This window comes from Cyphomyrmex costatus, unplaced genomic scaffold (assembly GCF_001594065.2).
Source record: "Cyphomyrmex costatus isolate MS0001 unplaced genomic scaffold, Ccosl1.0 scaffold474, whole genome shotgun sequence".
Lineage (NCBI taxonomy): Eukaryota > Metazoa > Arthropoda > Insecta > Hymenoptera > Formicidae > Cyphomyrmex > Cyphomyrmex costatus.
In genome coordinates, this window is record NW_017279009.1 from 1237143 (window position 1) to 1249538 (window position 12396).

General features: G+C 34.2%; 2 protein-coding genes across 2 annotated transcripts in view; both read left to right on the plus strand.

Annotated features, from left to right (window-relative positions):
• gek (serine/threonine-protein kinase gek) overlaps positions 1 to 2873 on the plus strand; it is a 13917-nt gene extending 11044 nt beyond the window's left edge. Inside the window, exons 19-27 of the mRNA XM_018544966.1 lie at positions 23 to 264; positions 380 to 560; positions 656 to 844; positions 1012 to 1197; positions 1359 to 1540; positions 1754 to 1852; positions 1979 to 2102; positions 2253 to 2410; positions 2645 to 2873. Coding sequence (XP_018400468.1) covers positions 23 to 264; positions 380 to 560; positions 656 to 844; positions 1012 to 1197; positions 1359 to 1540; positions 1754 to 1852; positions 1979 to 2102; positions 2253 to 2410; positions 2645 to 2758 — 1475 coding nt within the window. The 3' untranslated portion in view covers positions 2759 to 2873. The remainder of the gene's footprint in view (positions 1 to 22; positions 265 to 379; positions 561 to 655; positions 845 to 1011; positions 1198 to 1358; positions 1541 to 1753; positions 1853 to 1978; positions 2103 to 2252; positions 2411 to 2644) is intronic.
• Positions 2874 to 8322: 5449 nt separating this feature from the next.
• Positions 8323 to 12136, plus strand: LOC108777939 (myotubularin-related protein 10-B). The gene is made up of 10 exons (XM_018544946.1): positions 8323 to 8670; positions 8815 to 9009; positions 9097 to 9252; positions 9453 to 9577; positions 9726 to 9878; positions 10004 to 10308; positions 10407 to 10553; positions 10697 to 10869; positions 10969 to 11139; positions 11227 to 12136. Exons 1-10 carry the CDS (start codon positions 8608 to 8610, stop codon positions 11701 to 11703), a joined length of 1965 nt encoding a protein of 654 aa, XP_018400448.1. The 5' UTR covers positions 8323 to 8607; the 3' UTR covers positions 11704 to 12136.
• Positions 12137 to 12396: the final 260 nt, after the last annotated feature.

A 12396-nucleotide genomic window follows, 5' to 3' on the forward strand; every position in this document is an offset into this window, starting at 1 on the left:
TTTAATTTTAATAAATTTGTAGAAATTGCGAGAGTCGGAGAAGGAAAAAAAATATATCTTCTTGAGTATGTTACGGAGGAGCAATTAATAGTGGTACTGAGCGGAAAACAACGTCATGTACGGCTGGTTCCAGTACGTGCCTTGGATGGAGATGAAGTCGAATGGATTAAAGTAGCAGAAACTAAAGGCTGCATCACATTAACAACTGGAGTAGTGCGTCGGAATCCACTTAATTATTGCTTATGCGTTGCAATAAAGAAACAAGTAAGGCGCGCCATTAGTAACATACAATCAAATATATATAATACAATATATAACTTACAATACACTACTGTGTTTCGAGATGCATATGTAATATCGTGCAATTTATTTTTTGTAGAACGCGTCTCAAATTATCATCTATGAGATAACACGTACGAAAACAAGGCATAAACGCATACGTGAATTAATGTTACCATGTCACGCACAAACTTTACAAATTCTCTCCGAAGGACGCTTGTGCGTTGGTTATCCATCAGGATTTTCTATTTACAGCATTTTAGGAGATCATCATCCTATTTGTACGTATAATATAAATTTATCCCTTGTATTATCGCTCTATTTTATTTTACATCGTAATCAGAACCTTTGTCCAACTCTCTTGTCTACTTCGTAGCTTTGGTCCACGCTGAGAATACGCTTTTGGGTTTCCTCACCTATAGTGCCGTGGATGCGTTACGTTGCATAGAATTGACACGCGGTGAATTCTTATTAGTCTTCCATACATTAGCAGTATATGTTGATAGTCAGGGAAGAAAGAGCCGAGATCGAGAGATAATGTATCCTGCAGTTCCTACAGCAGTCAGTAAGTACAAGGCTCGCATCACGAGTTACATATTTATCTGATTGTGCTTCTATCGTGTTACTATATATATTCTTAACGTTCGGTTTGATCGTCGAAATATTTTAGTGCTAATCTCACTTGTAGATTCATCCTCATCGTACTTTACGATTTGTGATTTTTAATTTCAGGTTATTGCGAGGGATATCTGTTGGTGTATAGCGAGACTCATATCGACGTGTTTGATTGTACATCTGGAGACTGGTTACAAACACTTAATGTGAAACGAGCCCGACCGTTAAATATCTCAGGTTCTCTTACGTCTTGCGTAATAAATGATATGCCGTATGTTATTTATCTCAGCAATCTGCATCAGCGTAAGTATGCTTTCCGCCTAAGAACCTAGACGACACTATATTACATATAAAATTATATATGTTTATTATATAACTAAGCTGATATCCCGTTTGCTTGGGCTAATTGGCTGTTGTTGAATTGATTAGTTATTGGTTAACATTATAAACACGTTATGCTGTAGGAGAATTATTAAATTTGATGCCCTTGGATGCGAGTGGTAGACAAATGACAAGGCCACGACGAAGATTTTCATTACGAGAGGGCAATCGAGCTGTTCGTCCTACAGACAGACGCTCGAAAATGATTTCTGCACCGACAAATTTCAATCATATTAGTCATATGGGTCCAGGAAATGGGATTCAGGTATGTAAAAAGTTTAAATTTTGTATATGACAATTATTGTTGTAAACAATTTTTGCAAACAATACATTGTGGACAAGACGAGTTAGGTTTTAAAGAACAGAATTCGGAAAAGTCGTTTTGACATTTCCTAATGTTAGTACTATGTACATTCATATACGTTCATTCGCATACGTAAAACATACTATTTTACATATACATTTTCTTTTATTGTAGATACAACGTTTATTAGATTTGCCTACGACATTAGAAACCGCTGATCAACAACACACGAGTCATCATAGTAGTTCTCATCTTCATAGTAGTCAGCAAAGAGTAAGTAATGTGCATTTTCGATAAATCACATGAAGAAGTCACAACAATTTTCTCCTAACACAATTATAACAAGCCAAATAAATACATAGCGATCTCTCTCTTTCCATTTTACTTTTTTTTTTATAGTTATATGACGCTACGCTTCAAACACCGAACAAACCAGCACCATTGCCTCCTAGGCATCCCCCTTCTGACGCACGTCGCCTGAGCTCGCATATTTCTAGAAACTCTGGATATTCACCGCATAACGGTAAATTAATAAAATAATAAAGCATACGTAACATATGTTAACAAATTTGTTTTTCTTATATACTTATGTTACAAACGAGATTGTACGCGTGGAAATCGTATCTTTCAATTTTTGCATCGCATGTAATCAGATGCAATATGTATGACTTAGGTTCGACAACATCACGAAGAGGTCCTGCGCCACCACGACCAACTGCCACGCCACCTTCCTTACCGCGTACTCCAGTGGACCAAATTGATTCTGAATCGTTACATTTGCGTTCACATACTCCGCTCTCTCTCGGCAGTATCGCATCTTTACATAACAAGGTAATTTATTAATTTTACACAGATATATTACTTATGATTAATTATTATCAACACAAAGGACCAATTTGCCTCTAATTATCAATTTATCTACATGCTCATCGTTCAATTCCCAAAAGTAAATAGCATATTTTGTAATTGTGAAACATGTATTAATGTACGAGCAAAATATATGTATACGTATATTGTACATGCGTGTGTAAAATGTATATTTGTCTATGTACGTTCTTTACGCAGGAACATCCATCTGGAGGCAGCCCTAGACACTCTATAGCTTCGAACAATAGTTCAAATCCATCAACGCCACCGAGTCCCGCCCATGATCATGGATCGTCATCGTATGATTCATAAATTTATTTAACTTTTACGAAGATTTAGATAAACCGGTATGTATCTAGTACATATTTAAGGAAAACGATCAATTTGATATATACATATTATACATATGCATATGTATACCTGTACGCGTCCCTATAGTATATATACATATATATGTATGTATATATATCGAGCTCTTATATTTTTATTATATATTTCTTCATTCTTCATCTATCTTTCTATCGTTGAGAACGCATTTTGATAATCGTCTCGTTGACTATGTTGACTTGTCGATCGAATCCGAACTTATTAATCTTCGAAGCTCCATTGTTTGATATAAATCGAAAAATTTAAGTTTAGATTCGAGCCTAACATATATAGTTATATATTTATAAAAAAAAAAAAACGTACTTTACAGATACACAGTACTTGTGTTTGATCTTTGAAATGGAAAGTTATATTTCGCGGTATTGTCTTACCATCTCGTGCAATATAATTATACATATTTGATGTTGTATATGAGTCAAATAAGTATCGTGATCATGCGCTTTTGACAATTTTGTAATACACTAGCGCGCTGCGTGATTTTATATATACATATATACATAAACCGCAGCAAATTTTCTTCGCAAAAAAAATGTACTAGTACATTTCTATAATTTTCTGATTTTTAAGAGTTTATATGTAATTTATAATGCACTTTTTTTCTAATGGAGAAAGAAGTCTATTATTAATATAATGGTAAATTATTGTAAATACTTTATACACTTGCAAAAACGAGAGAAACAATGTATCGTTAAGCTCGCTTTTAAATAAAGCGATATCTATTTCTTTCGATAGTTTTCATTCTTTATTTTAACGAGAATGATTTGACAATTTGTACAACAAAATTGGAATCTCAGTCAAATTAACTAGCAATAAAATTTTAACAATTTAATGTATCTCGTACATACCTTCGACTTTAGACGAAAATTAGTAGCTACGAACGCATAAGTATACTTAACTAACGTTACACCAGGAATAATTGCGCGATTTTTACAATCTCACAAACACTAAGAAATGAGTCTCCCTTTCTTTTTCTTTTTACCATGCACATGTGGAAGATCGCGTTCTCTCTCTCTCACACACACACACACACACACACACATACACAAAATCAAGTGAAAACAATCGAGTCAGAAAAAATTCAAGCGTGTATCACTTACATTACCGCTTTCTTACTTTTGTAACGTAATAAGTTGTAAGCAGCCTCAATCGCGTTCTGCGCAATTATCCCCGGTTTAACGAGGTAACGAATTAGACGGAGAGCGAATCGATTCGATGCCTTATGATTAACTGTTTTCTATCGCGTCATACGCACTAATGTGCATGATATTATCCGCGACGTGTGAATATTAGAATGATCGTGTCACGAGCTCCCGCTGATAATAAGTAGTTGTTAAGAACGTTAAAGACGTTGGCACTCATTTGTATGTGCTCTAGGCATATGTGATGTCGTCGTGTCAAGAATATGCGGCAGAAATATGTATCGTGTATATATCGCGTGTGTACCCCAACTGAAAAATAGAACAAGAAAATACTGTCTTTTGACATTCAATCTTGAATCGAAGGATAATCATCAATTAATAGAATCTTAGCGCGGATCATGTTTGAAAACACTAGTTAAAAATAGGGGAAAGAACGTATTACAACCTGTGGCAATTATTAGACGTATAATAAACTACACATACATAAATACGTTTAAGTGCAATGTATCAAGAAATGAAGGATAAAACTTTCAAATGGAACAATGAAAAAGCGACGGAGAAATATTATACATATATTGCCATTGGATCAGGACGTTCGAAGTAATTTTTCTCTTTTGTAAATTAATACATGCGAATTAGGTTTTAAACGTGTATATTACGAAACTACGACACGCGCTTTCGTTACTTTTGTAATGTGTAACGAGTGGGCAAAGTGCCAGTATGCAAGACGTATGACCAAATGGAACTAATTTATTTCAAACGAATATATTACTCGTTTTTGTAATTAACAATTTATATCGTTATTATCAATTCTTCTTTTATAGCTGTAGTTATTTAAGAAGAAACAAAAGGACTTAAATTGTCGAAATTTCAATTATTTTAAACACGCTTTGAAACGCAAACTGTGTTGTGTATGTTTTAAAATTTAAGAAAGGAGGTATACAATTACACGTGTTTATTAAAAGAGGAAAAAAAGAAAACAGCTATAGAAAACCATAAAAGTTGGTACAAGACAACTGTCTCAGGATTCTATGCCAGTAGCTTAAGTATGGTAAAACATTACGATCAAGAGACTCGAACAAACTGCTGATAGTAATTTTACGTTCATTGCTGTCCTCCCTTTCACCTAATCTCTCCCTCCCTCCTTTCTTCCTCTCTCTCTCTCTCTCTCTCTCTCTCTCTCTCTCTCTCTCTCTCATCTCTCTCTCTCCTCCGCCTCTTTCCAACTTTTAAATTCGTGAGAAGTAAAATTATTCGAAATTAGAAAGTTGGGTGATGCACAAGCACGTTGAATAAGAATACAAGTAAAAAGATGACGCGCGATTATATACTCAATTGTAGAACTTTTACGTACGGAAAAAACAACTTGTTGTAAAATGTTTATTGTTATTTGAAGATTAAAAATACATAAACAAAATTTTTGTAGGCGTAATTTTTAAAAGATTTTGTGAGAAAATGTCAAACAAAGAGTTGCCGAAACATAATTTTATCACAAAGAATTGAAAAAAATTTTTCTTTTTGATGAAAATCACGTACATATATCAGATTCTTCTTTTTTTTTTAATTTCAACGGCATTCTCTTTATAAATGGTAACTTGATTAAACTTGTAGCATACAATTTATAGGTATATATTTCTGTTTATAAGACATCGTGACAAAAAAATTTAATAACTTTTAATAAAAAATTTTTTAATAACTTAATAAAATCACTTTTTTTTAATTTTATCGGTTATTTTCTTACAAAAACTCTACAAATTGTGTTTATATATAAAGTTATTTTTCTATGTATCCTTAATCCTCAACGGTAAGCATTTTATTGAAGTGTATCTTTCCATGCACAAAAGTCCTATAATCTCTTAAACACGCTCTTATGTGTGCGTGCGTGCTTGTGTGTGTGTGTGTGTGTGTGTGTGTGTGTGTGTGTGTATGTGTGTGTTGTGTGTGTTGTGTGTGCGCGCGCGTGTGTATGTATATATACATGTACATGTATGCTTCCTAGATACACTTTGCAAATACAAATTACTATCAATGGCTACAGTAAACTTGATAGCCTTATTCTAAACATGGTCGGAAGAGACGTTATAATACTTGGAGATTAATCATCATAAAAGGATAGTACCGTATATATAACGCATCATTTCCCATAATGCTAAAACGCTAAACGCAAATGAAATAAAGTTTAGTACTGACTACAATCGCAATTGAAGGATAATATACGTACGAAATGGACGTGTCACTGTACTTATCAATAGAATAATCCGCCTATCTTCCGTTATTGTTACTTAAGGGTTTTAAGAAGAGAGATATCGACTGTTCATACTTTGTTGTGTCGTCATTTTTTGGTCAGATTTAGCGATCGATGCATCACACGAAAGGAATTGTCATTCCTGTATATAGCATTGACTTCATATCTTTGTAAATAACTCGAATTCGGTCTATCTCGATTTCTCGAATCTATTTAATAATAAGATATATATTCCCAGTGACCCCGATTAATTTACGAGCCTATCGTTATATTTATATCGACATACTCTCAAAGGGCTACTAAAAGAATTGATTCGGTTTATCATTTTATATGTAAAAATGAGACTATTGTTAGATATGTATATTGTTTTTGTCAAATATCGAGATACATGGCATTTTACGCGCAAAAACAAATTACATACTGTATTAATTATTATTACATATACAGATTGCACGAATGTGACTAGCATTTTTTACATACAGCAGGCAGTCATCGATTTAACTCTATATAACCCAGTGTAATTGTTTCAAGTAATTATAATTTTAATTCATTTCAGTAGAACACTATTTTATTAAACAAGACAGCAGCACATGTGAGAAATTAAAAAAATTACACAATGCCGATAAACATTCCTCCGGATATCGATCTTCCCCTTCCGCACAGATTGTTTCGGCAGATATCAATAATAATAATAATAATGCTACAAATAATATCAAACGAGCACGTTACAAAATTTTGTAATGTAATAATTGGGTTATAGAGGGTCGAAAATAAAATAATGTGCATTTTAAATTATTTATCTCTGTCAGCGTATAACAGTAAAATTATATATATTATCCATATCACTTTGCAAACAATCTTCTCCCTCACCCTATCCTTCGCTGCTCTGTCCCTCTCGCGCAACACACACACATACACACGAAACACTTATTATTTATAACAATACACGTATATTATTAGCAATATTTATTAAAAACGAATAGCGAAATATTATTTGCGCTTTGAATAAAAGTTGTACTTTATTGTAAATTATCGCGTGTGAGCTACTATTAGCAAGAAAGGAGACCAAACATTATGTATGTAGTATCTCGCTATAGGGCGCCAAACTTTTGTGTCTGTAGATTTTGTAGTATTTATATCGTTTGTCATATTTTTTCTCTCGTGTGAGGCTACCAAGAAAAAGCAAGGTAGTAAGATGTGTATACTATATATTTTATTTTATTCATTCGAAAACAAGTTAACTTTTCTGTGTAGAATAACTATATTAATAAAAATAAAAAAGAGCCCATATCCATCGTGTAATTCCTCATTTTAACATCGCTGCGATATCTCCTAAAAAAGAGAAAAAGTATACGCCGAGCGCGCATAAAAAAAGTGTCGAATATTATATTCTTTCTAATAAAAAGAAATGTATTTATTAAATTAGTTTAAAAAGAAATATGTTAATATAATTGCTTATTGAACTTTCGTAAATTCGTTATGTATAATGTTTCTGTATCTAAATATTTTTTTATCAATATTATTTCTCCATAATTTATATCACGTCTATTATTTGTGAATATATTTCCATGTCCCACAAATTAAGTCACTCTTTACATACGTATATACGAGTATTTCAAATTCGTGCCCACGAAATACAAGACGTGATGCTTTATGCTAAAAGAAATAATTTTTTTCTTTTATAAAATTGCGTTTGACAAGTAGTTTTTGCAGGAGGGAAGGTTGCGATTGCTTACAATTCCGATTGCACACTCTGATTGGCCAATTTAAAAATAATATAACTTCATTGGTAAAGCAGAGAAAAGTTACTAGACACCAGCACACTGGCGACCAATGAGCATGTTAGGAGCTGTAAGCTGATTGGCTACCGCGTCACATTTTGCCGCGCGGCAAGCGTTTCCGCGTCCAGTGTGCTGGAGCCAATTAGGTTGTAAGAAATTAACCAATTACAGTCGAGTTCGAGGAGAATAAGCGCACCAGTGCACACTAGTGCATTCCAACCAAGTACAGTAGATGCTATTAAACGCTACTTCATGGCTTCATGCTACTTCTCTATTCTCTACTTTGCTAGTATCTAATTTTCAACATGGCGACGCCCATGCAATAGTCTCACTTTTCGTCTCGGTTTAGATATCCGATTAATGAAGATACTGTGTATATATATATATATATAAAATATATTACAGTACCGCCCGTATTAAGTGGAGTTTGAATTTCTAGCTGCTAGGAACGATATCGTGCCCTGTAAAAGTTGTCAACTGGATTCTGAATTCAACTATGCGAGAGGAACATTGAACGAAGCGTTGTATCATTTGCGCGCTTGTTTCTACTTTGCAGGAATAGTATAATAAACCTGCAAATTTTGTTTTTTTGCAAATCGACTGTCCATCATGGAAAACAAAAGTAGCAACAACTTTATTAGTTACGTAGGATTAGAGGAGCACGAGCTGCAGGTAATTGTCAACTGATTTAAGCCTGTGTAAACATTTTCGCATTTAATTAATCTACGCGTTGTTATGTAACCTAAACTCTAATTCAACTAAACTGGAAAAGCATATCTGAATGTTTAGATGCTAATGAACATAACCTTCTTGTAGACCTTCAATTCCAGCCGACGTAATTCATTGGTTGAAAATAACATAAAATTATTGCCAGGAGAAGTTCTTATTGCCGAGGCGCAGAGTGTTCTTATGTTTTTACCCGTTAGTGATCTAAAACAAGGCATATCTGGTGTTTTGTCAGTAACCAATTTCAAACTTACCTTTGTCACCAGTGGTGATTCCAATGGAGAGGTATGTATGTGTAGGCATGTAACTTTACAATCGTTGGTTTGTTTATTGAAGTGTAAACCAATTTTTAGACACGAATCTATGTTACAGAACATTACTCGCCAACAAAACCATTTGTATGGGTATACAGATACCTGTTTGACAAATATTGATGAAATTTACATTATGATAGGAGATAAGAAAAGAAAATTAGTTCCTGGTAATACGGTACCATCGAAAGTAAAAGGAATATTTATCATCTGCAGAGTAAGTTTTCCATCTTGTGTGTATTGATATTAAGACACTCTATAATAGGAGAATGGATGTCGAAAATCGGTTCTTTGGCTTAGGTGTCACAGAGTACTATAACATGATCACTTAAAAATCAAAAATTCTAACTTTGTTGTATACAAACTATAAACGTTTGTAATGAAGAAAAATTATAAGTATTACATTATGAATTTCAGAATCTCAGAACATGGTCGTTTTCTTTCAAGTTTTCACCTCTTGGGCACGGTAAAAATCTTCTGACTGCGCTGTTACATCATGCTTTTCCTAGCAGACACCAACTGTTGTTTGCCTACGATTACAAGTTAGTATTATATTTGGAAGAAAATGTAACATTACAATGTTAAAGTTACGTTGTTAAAGGTGTACCCCTCTCCTCAGAATAAACAATATATGTGCATAGTGCGTATACACACTTTAAATCAATGTTTGTATTAAATGTCTAATTACAGAGAGGCTTACTACAGTAGTCTTGACAAAAATGTACAACTATTTCGGGATATTTCAGACTGGCAAAACGAATTGAAAAGAGCATTGTGTAGTGACGAAATAAGGAAAGGTTGGAGATTATCCATGGTTAACGCTAAATTTCAACTTTGTCCCAGGTAACTTGCTCATTGTGCATTTATATAATTTATATACCTAATTAATGCAATTATAATACGTGTGCACGTTTGAAACAAATTCATCAAACCGAATTTTAATTCCGTTATCACATATCTGTTTGCAGTTTATCGCAATACGTAGTAGTACCTGCGTCTGTGACAGACAGTCAGTTGACAGATGCAGCTAGACATTTTCAAGGTAATAGACCACCGGTATGGTCCTGGACGAGTGTCCATGGTGCGGCGTTAGTAAAAATGTCTGAATTATTACCAACGATTGCAGAGAGGATGCAGGAGAATATTATGTTTGAAAATGTTCGTAAAAGCCATCCTCAAAAGATACCGCCGGTTGTCATCGAATTGAATAAAGAAATTAATGTAAAGCTAATAGCAGCAAGTTTCACCAAATTTATTAACTTATGTACACCAGGTAAGTCTTTATTTATCTACATACACGTGTCATACTAATACCGATACTTGCAAGTATCTAGATTGCAAAACAAAGGAAAATGTATATATTTATTTCAGAAAACATCAGACAATTCTGGATTCAAGATAATAATTTTTATTCATTATTAGAAAATACAAAATGGCTTAAATACATATCGTATTGCCTACAAAAGACAGTTGAAGTCTGCGACCGTCTTAATTTAGGAATTTCCGTCATCTTACAAGGTAGTTGTTCAGACGTAATGTAGCGGACGTAAAGGAATCTTTTAACACAAGCAATCGACTTTACGATTGACGTTATCGTGTGGAATGGAAAAGTCGAGAGTTTATCAAAGTCGACATGTGTCATAAACGAGAATCGTTTTTAGAAGGTGCTGCTAGAGACTTGTGCTGCGTTATATCGAGTTTAGCGCAACTGATGCTGGATCATCACTTTCGTACTATAGCAGGCTTTCAATCGTTATTACAAAAGGAATGGGTCGCTGGTGGCCATCCGTTTTGTGATAGATTAGGCCACATCGTGAAAGCTAATTCAGAAAAGGTACGCATGGCAAGCACTTAAAAATGGCACTAAAAAAAAAAAAGAAAAAACACCTGGGATACTAGCAAAGGCAAATTATCTTGATTTGATTGTGTACAGTCTCCATTGTTTCTCTTATACCTCGACTGTGTGTGGCAATTGTGTCAACAATATCCAACAGAATTTGAATTTACGGAAACGTACTTGACCACACTATGGGACGCGGCACATGTTTCCATTTTCGATACTTTTATTTTCAATTGTGAGAGAGATCGAGCAGTGGCAGCTATGGTAATAATAATAAATTTTACTTGAGGTCTCTTCTGTAACCTCGGTAGTTAATAAGCTTACAAGCGTTACATAACTTGGACTTTTCAGGATCCCAACACACCTCTTGTACTTCGTAGCGTTTGGGACTGGCGTGAACAATTCAACGATCAAGACATCTTGTTGTTTTATAATCCTTTATTTATTCCCTGTAGTTTCACCGACAAGATAAAAACGGAAAACAAAACGATTATTAAGCCTTTGTATGCGGTTTCTAGTCTCGAGCTTTGGACGCAATGCTATTTTCGTTGGATACCGACACTCGAGATTCGTAACGGCGGACAAAGACATATTGAACTTTACATTAGATTACTCCAAAACGACATAAATCAACTTGGAATAAACGAAAGCTGTGTTTCCCCGATAGACAAGGTCGGTATCTGTTCTGTTCATACAAATATCGATAGCTTTTATCCCTTCAGTAACAATAGGTCAGGGAACACTGTAAGTGCGCCGATTATGAATAGCTCAATCCTTCTAAGTGAGAGTTTATTAGACGCGCAGTCAGTAATAACTGCGACCGATTGACACAGGATTCCAATACGCTGTTTGTACATTCAAAATGTGTACCTGATTACATTCCCTTTCCTTCCAACGTAAAACAAGTTGTTTGTCTCGAAAGATATCTGTCACTTGTCGAAGCATTTATAAAGGAAAGGGCATTTTCCAGGAACATATACATTTGATTCATCAATTATGATGTTTTCCAGCCATTACTCGATGTAAACTTGTATCGGAGAATAGGTAGCTTTATAAAATATGTGCCCGCGAAAAATTAGTTGCGACGCACTATTGAGAGCAGCTCGAGTTCTTTTCTATGTAAAGCGATAGAGATATTTGTGCATCTTGACAACTTTTATAGATGCTATTGGTGGACATTAATGAAGACAGACTAATTGTACACACACACACACACACACGCACGCACCCACGCACGCATACACAAACACACACACACGATCCCAACAAATATCAATCAACTGTATATATATACACAACACAATTGTTATAATTTCCCATTCAGCAATATAACTGTAATATAGTGTAACATTATAGTATTAAACATTAGGCAATTATAACTATAACAGTTATGTAATTATCGTTGATTGATATTTGCTGAGATAAGATTAAAGAAAGTATAATATCTGTACATAAATTCCAACGCGAATGAAAATGAAGAAACAGGTGTCTGAAGTACGTATCTTTGGAGAAATCTACACA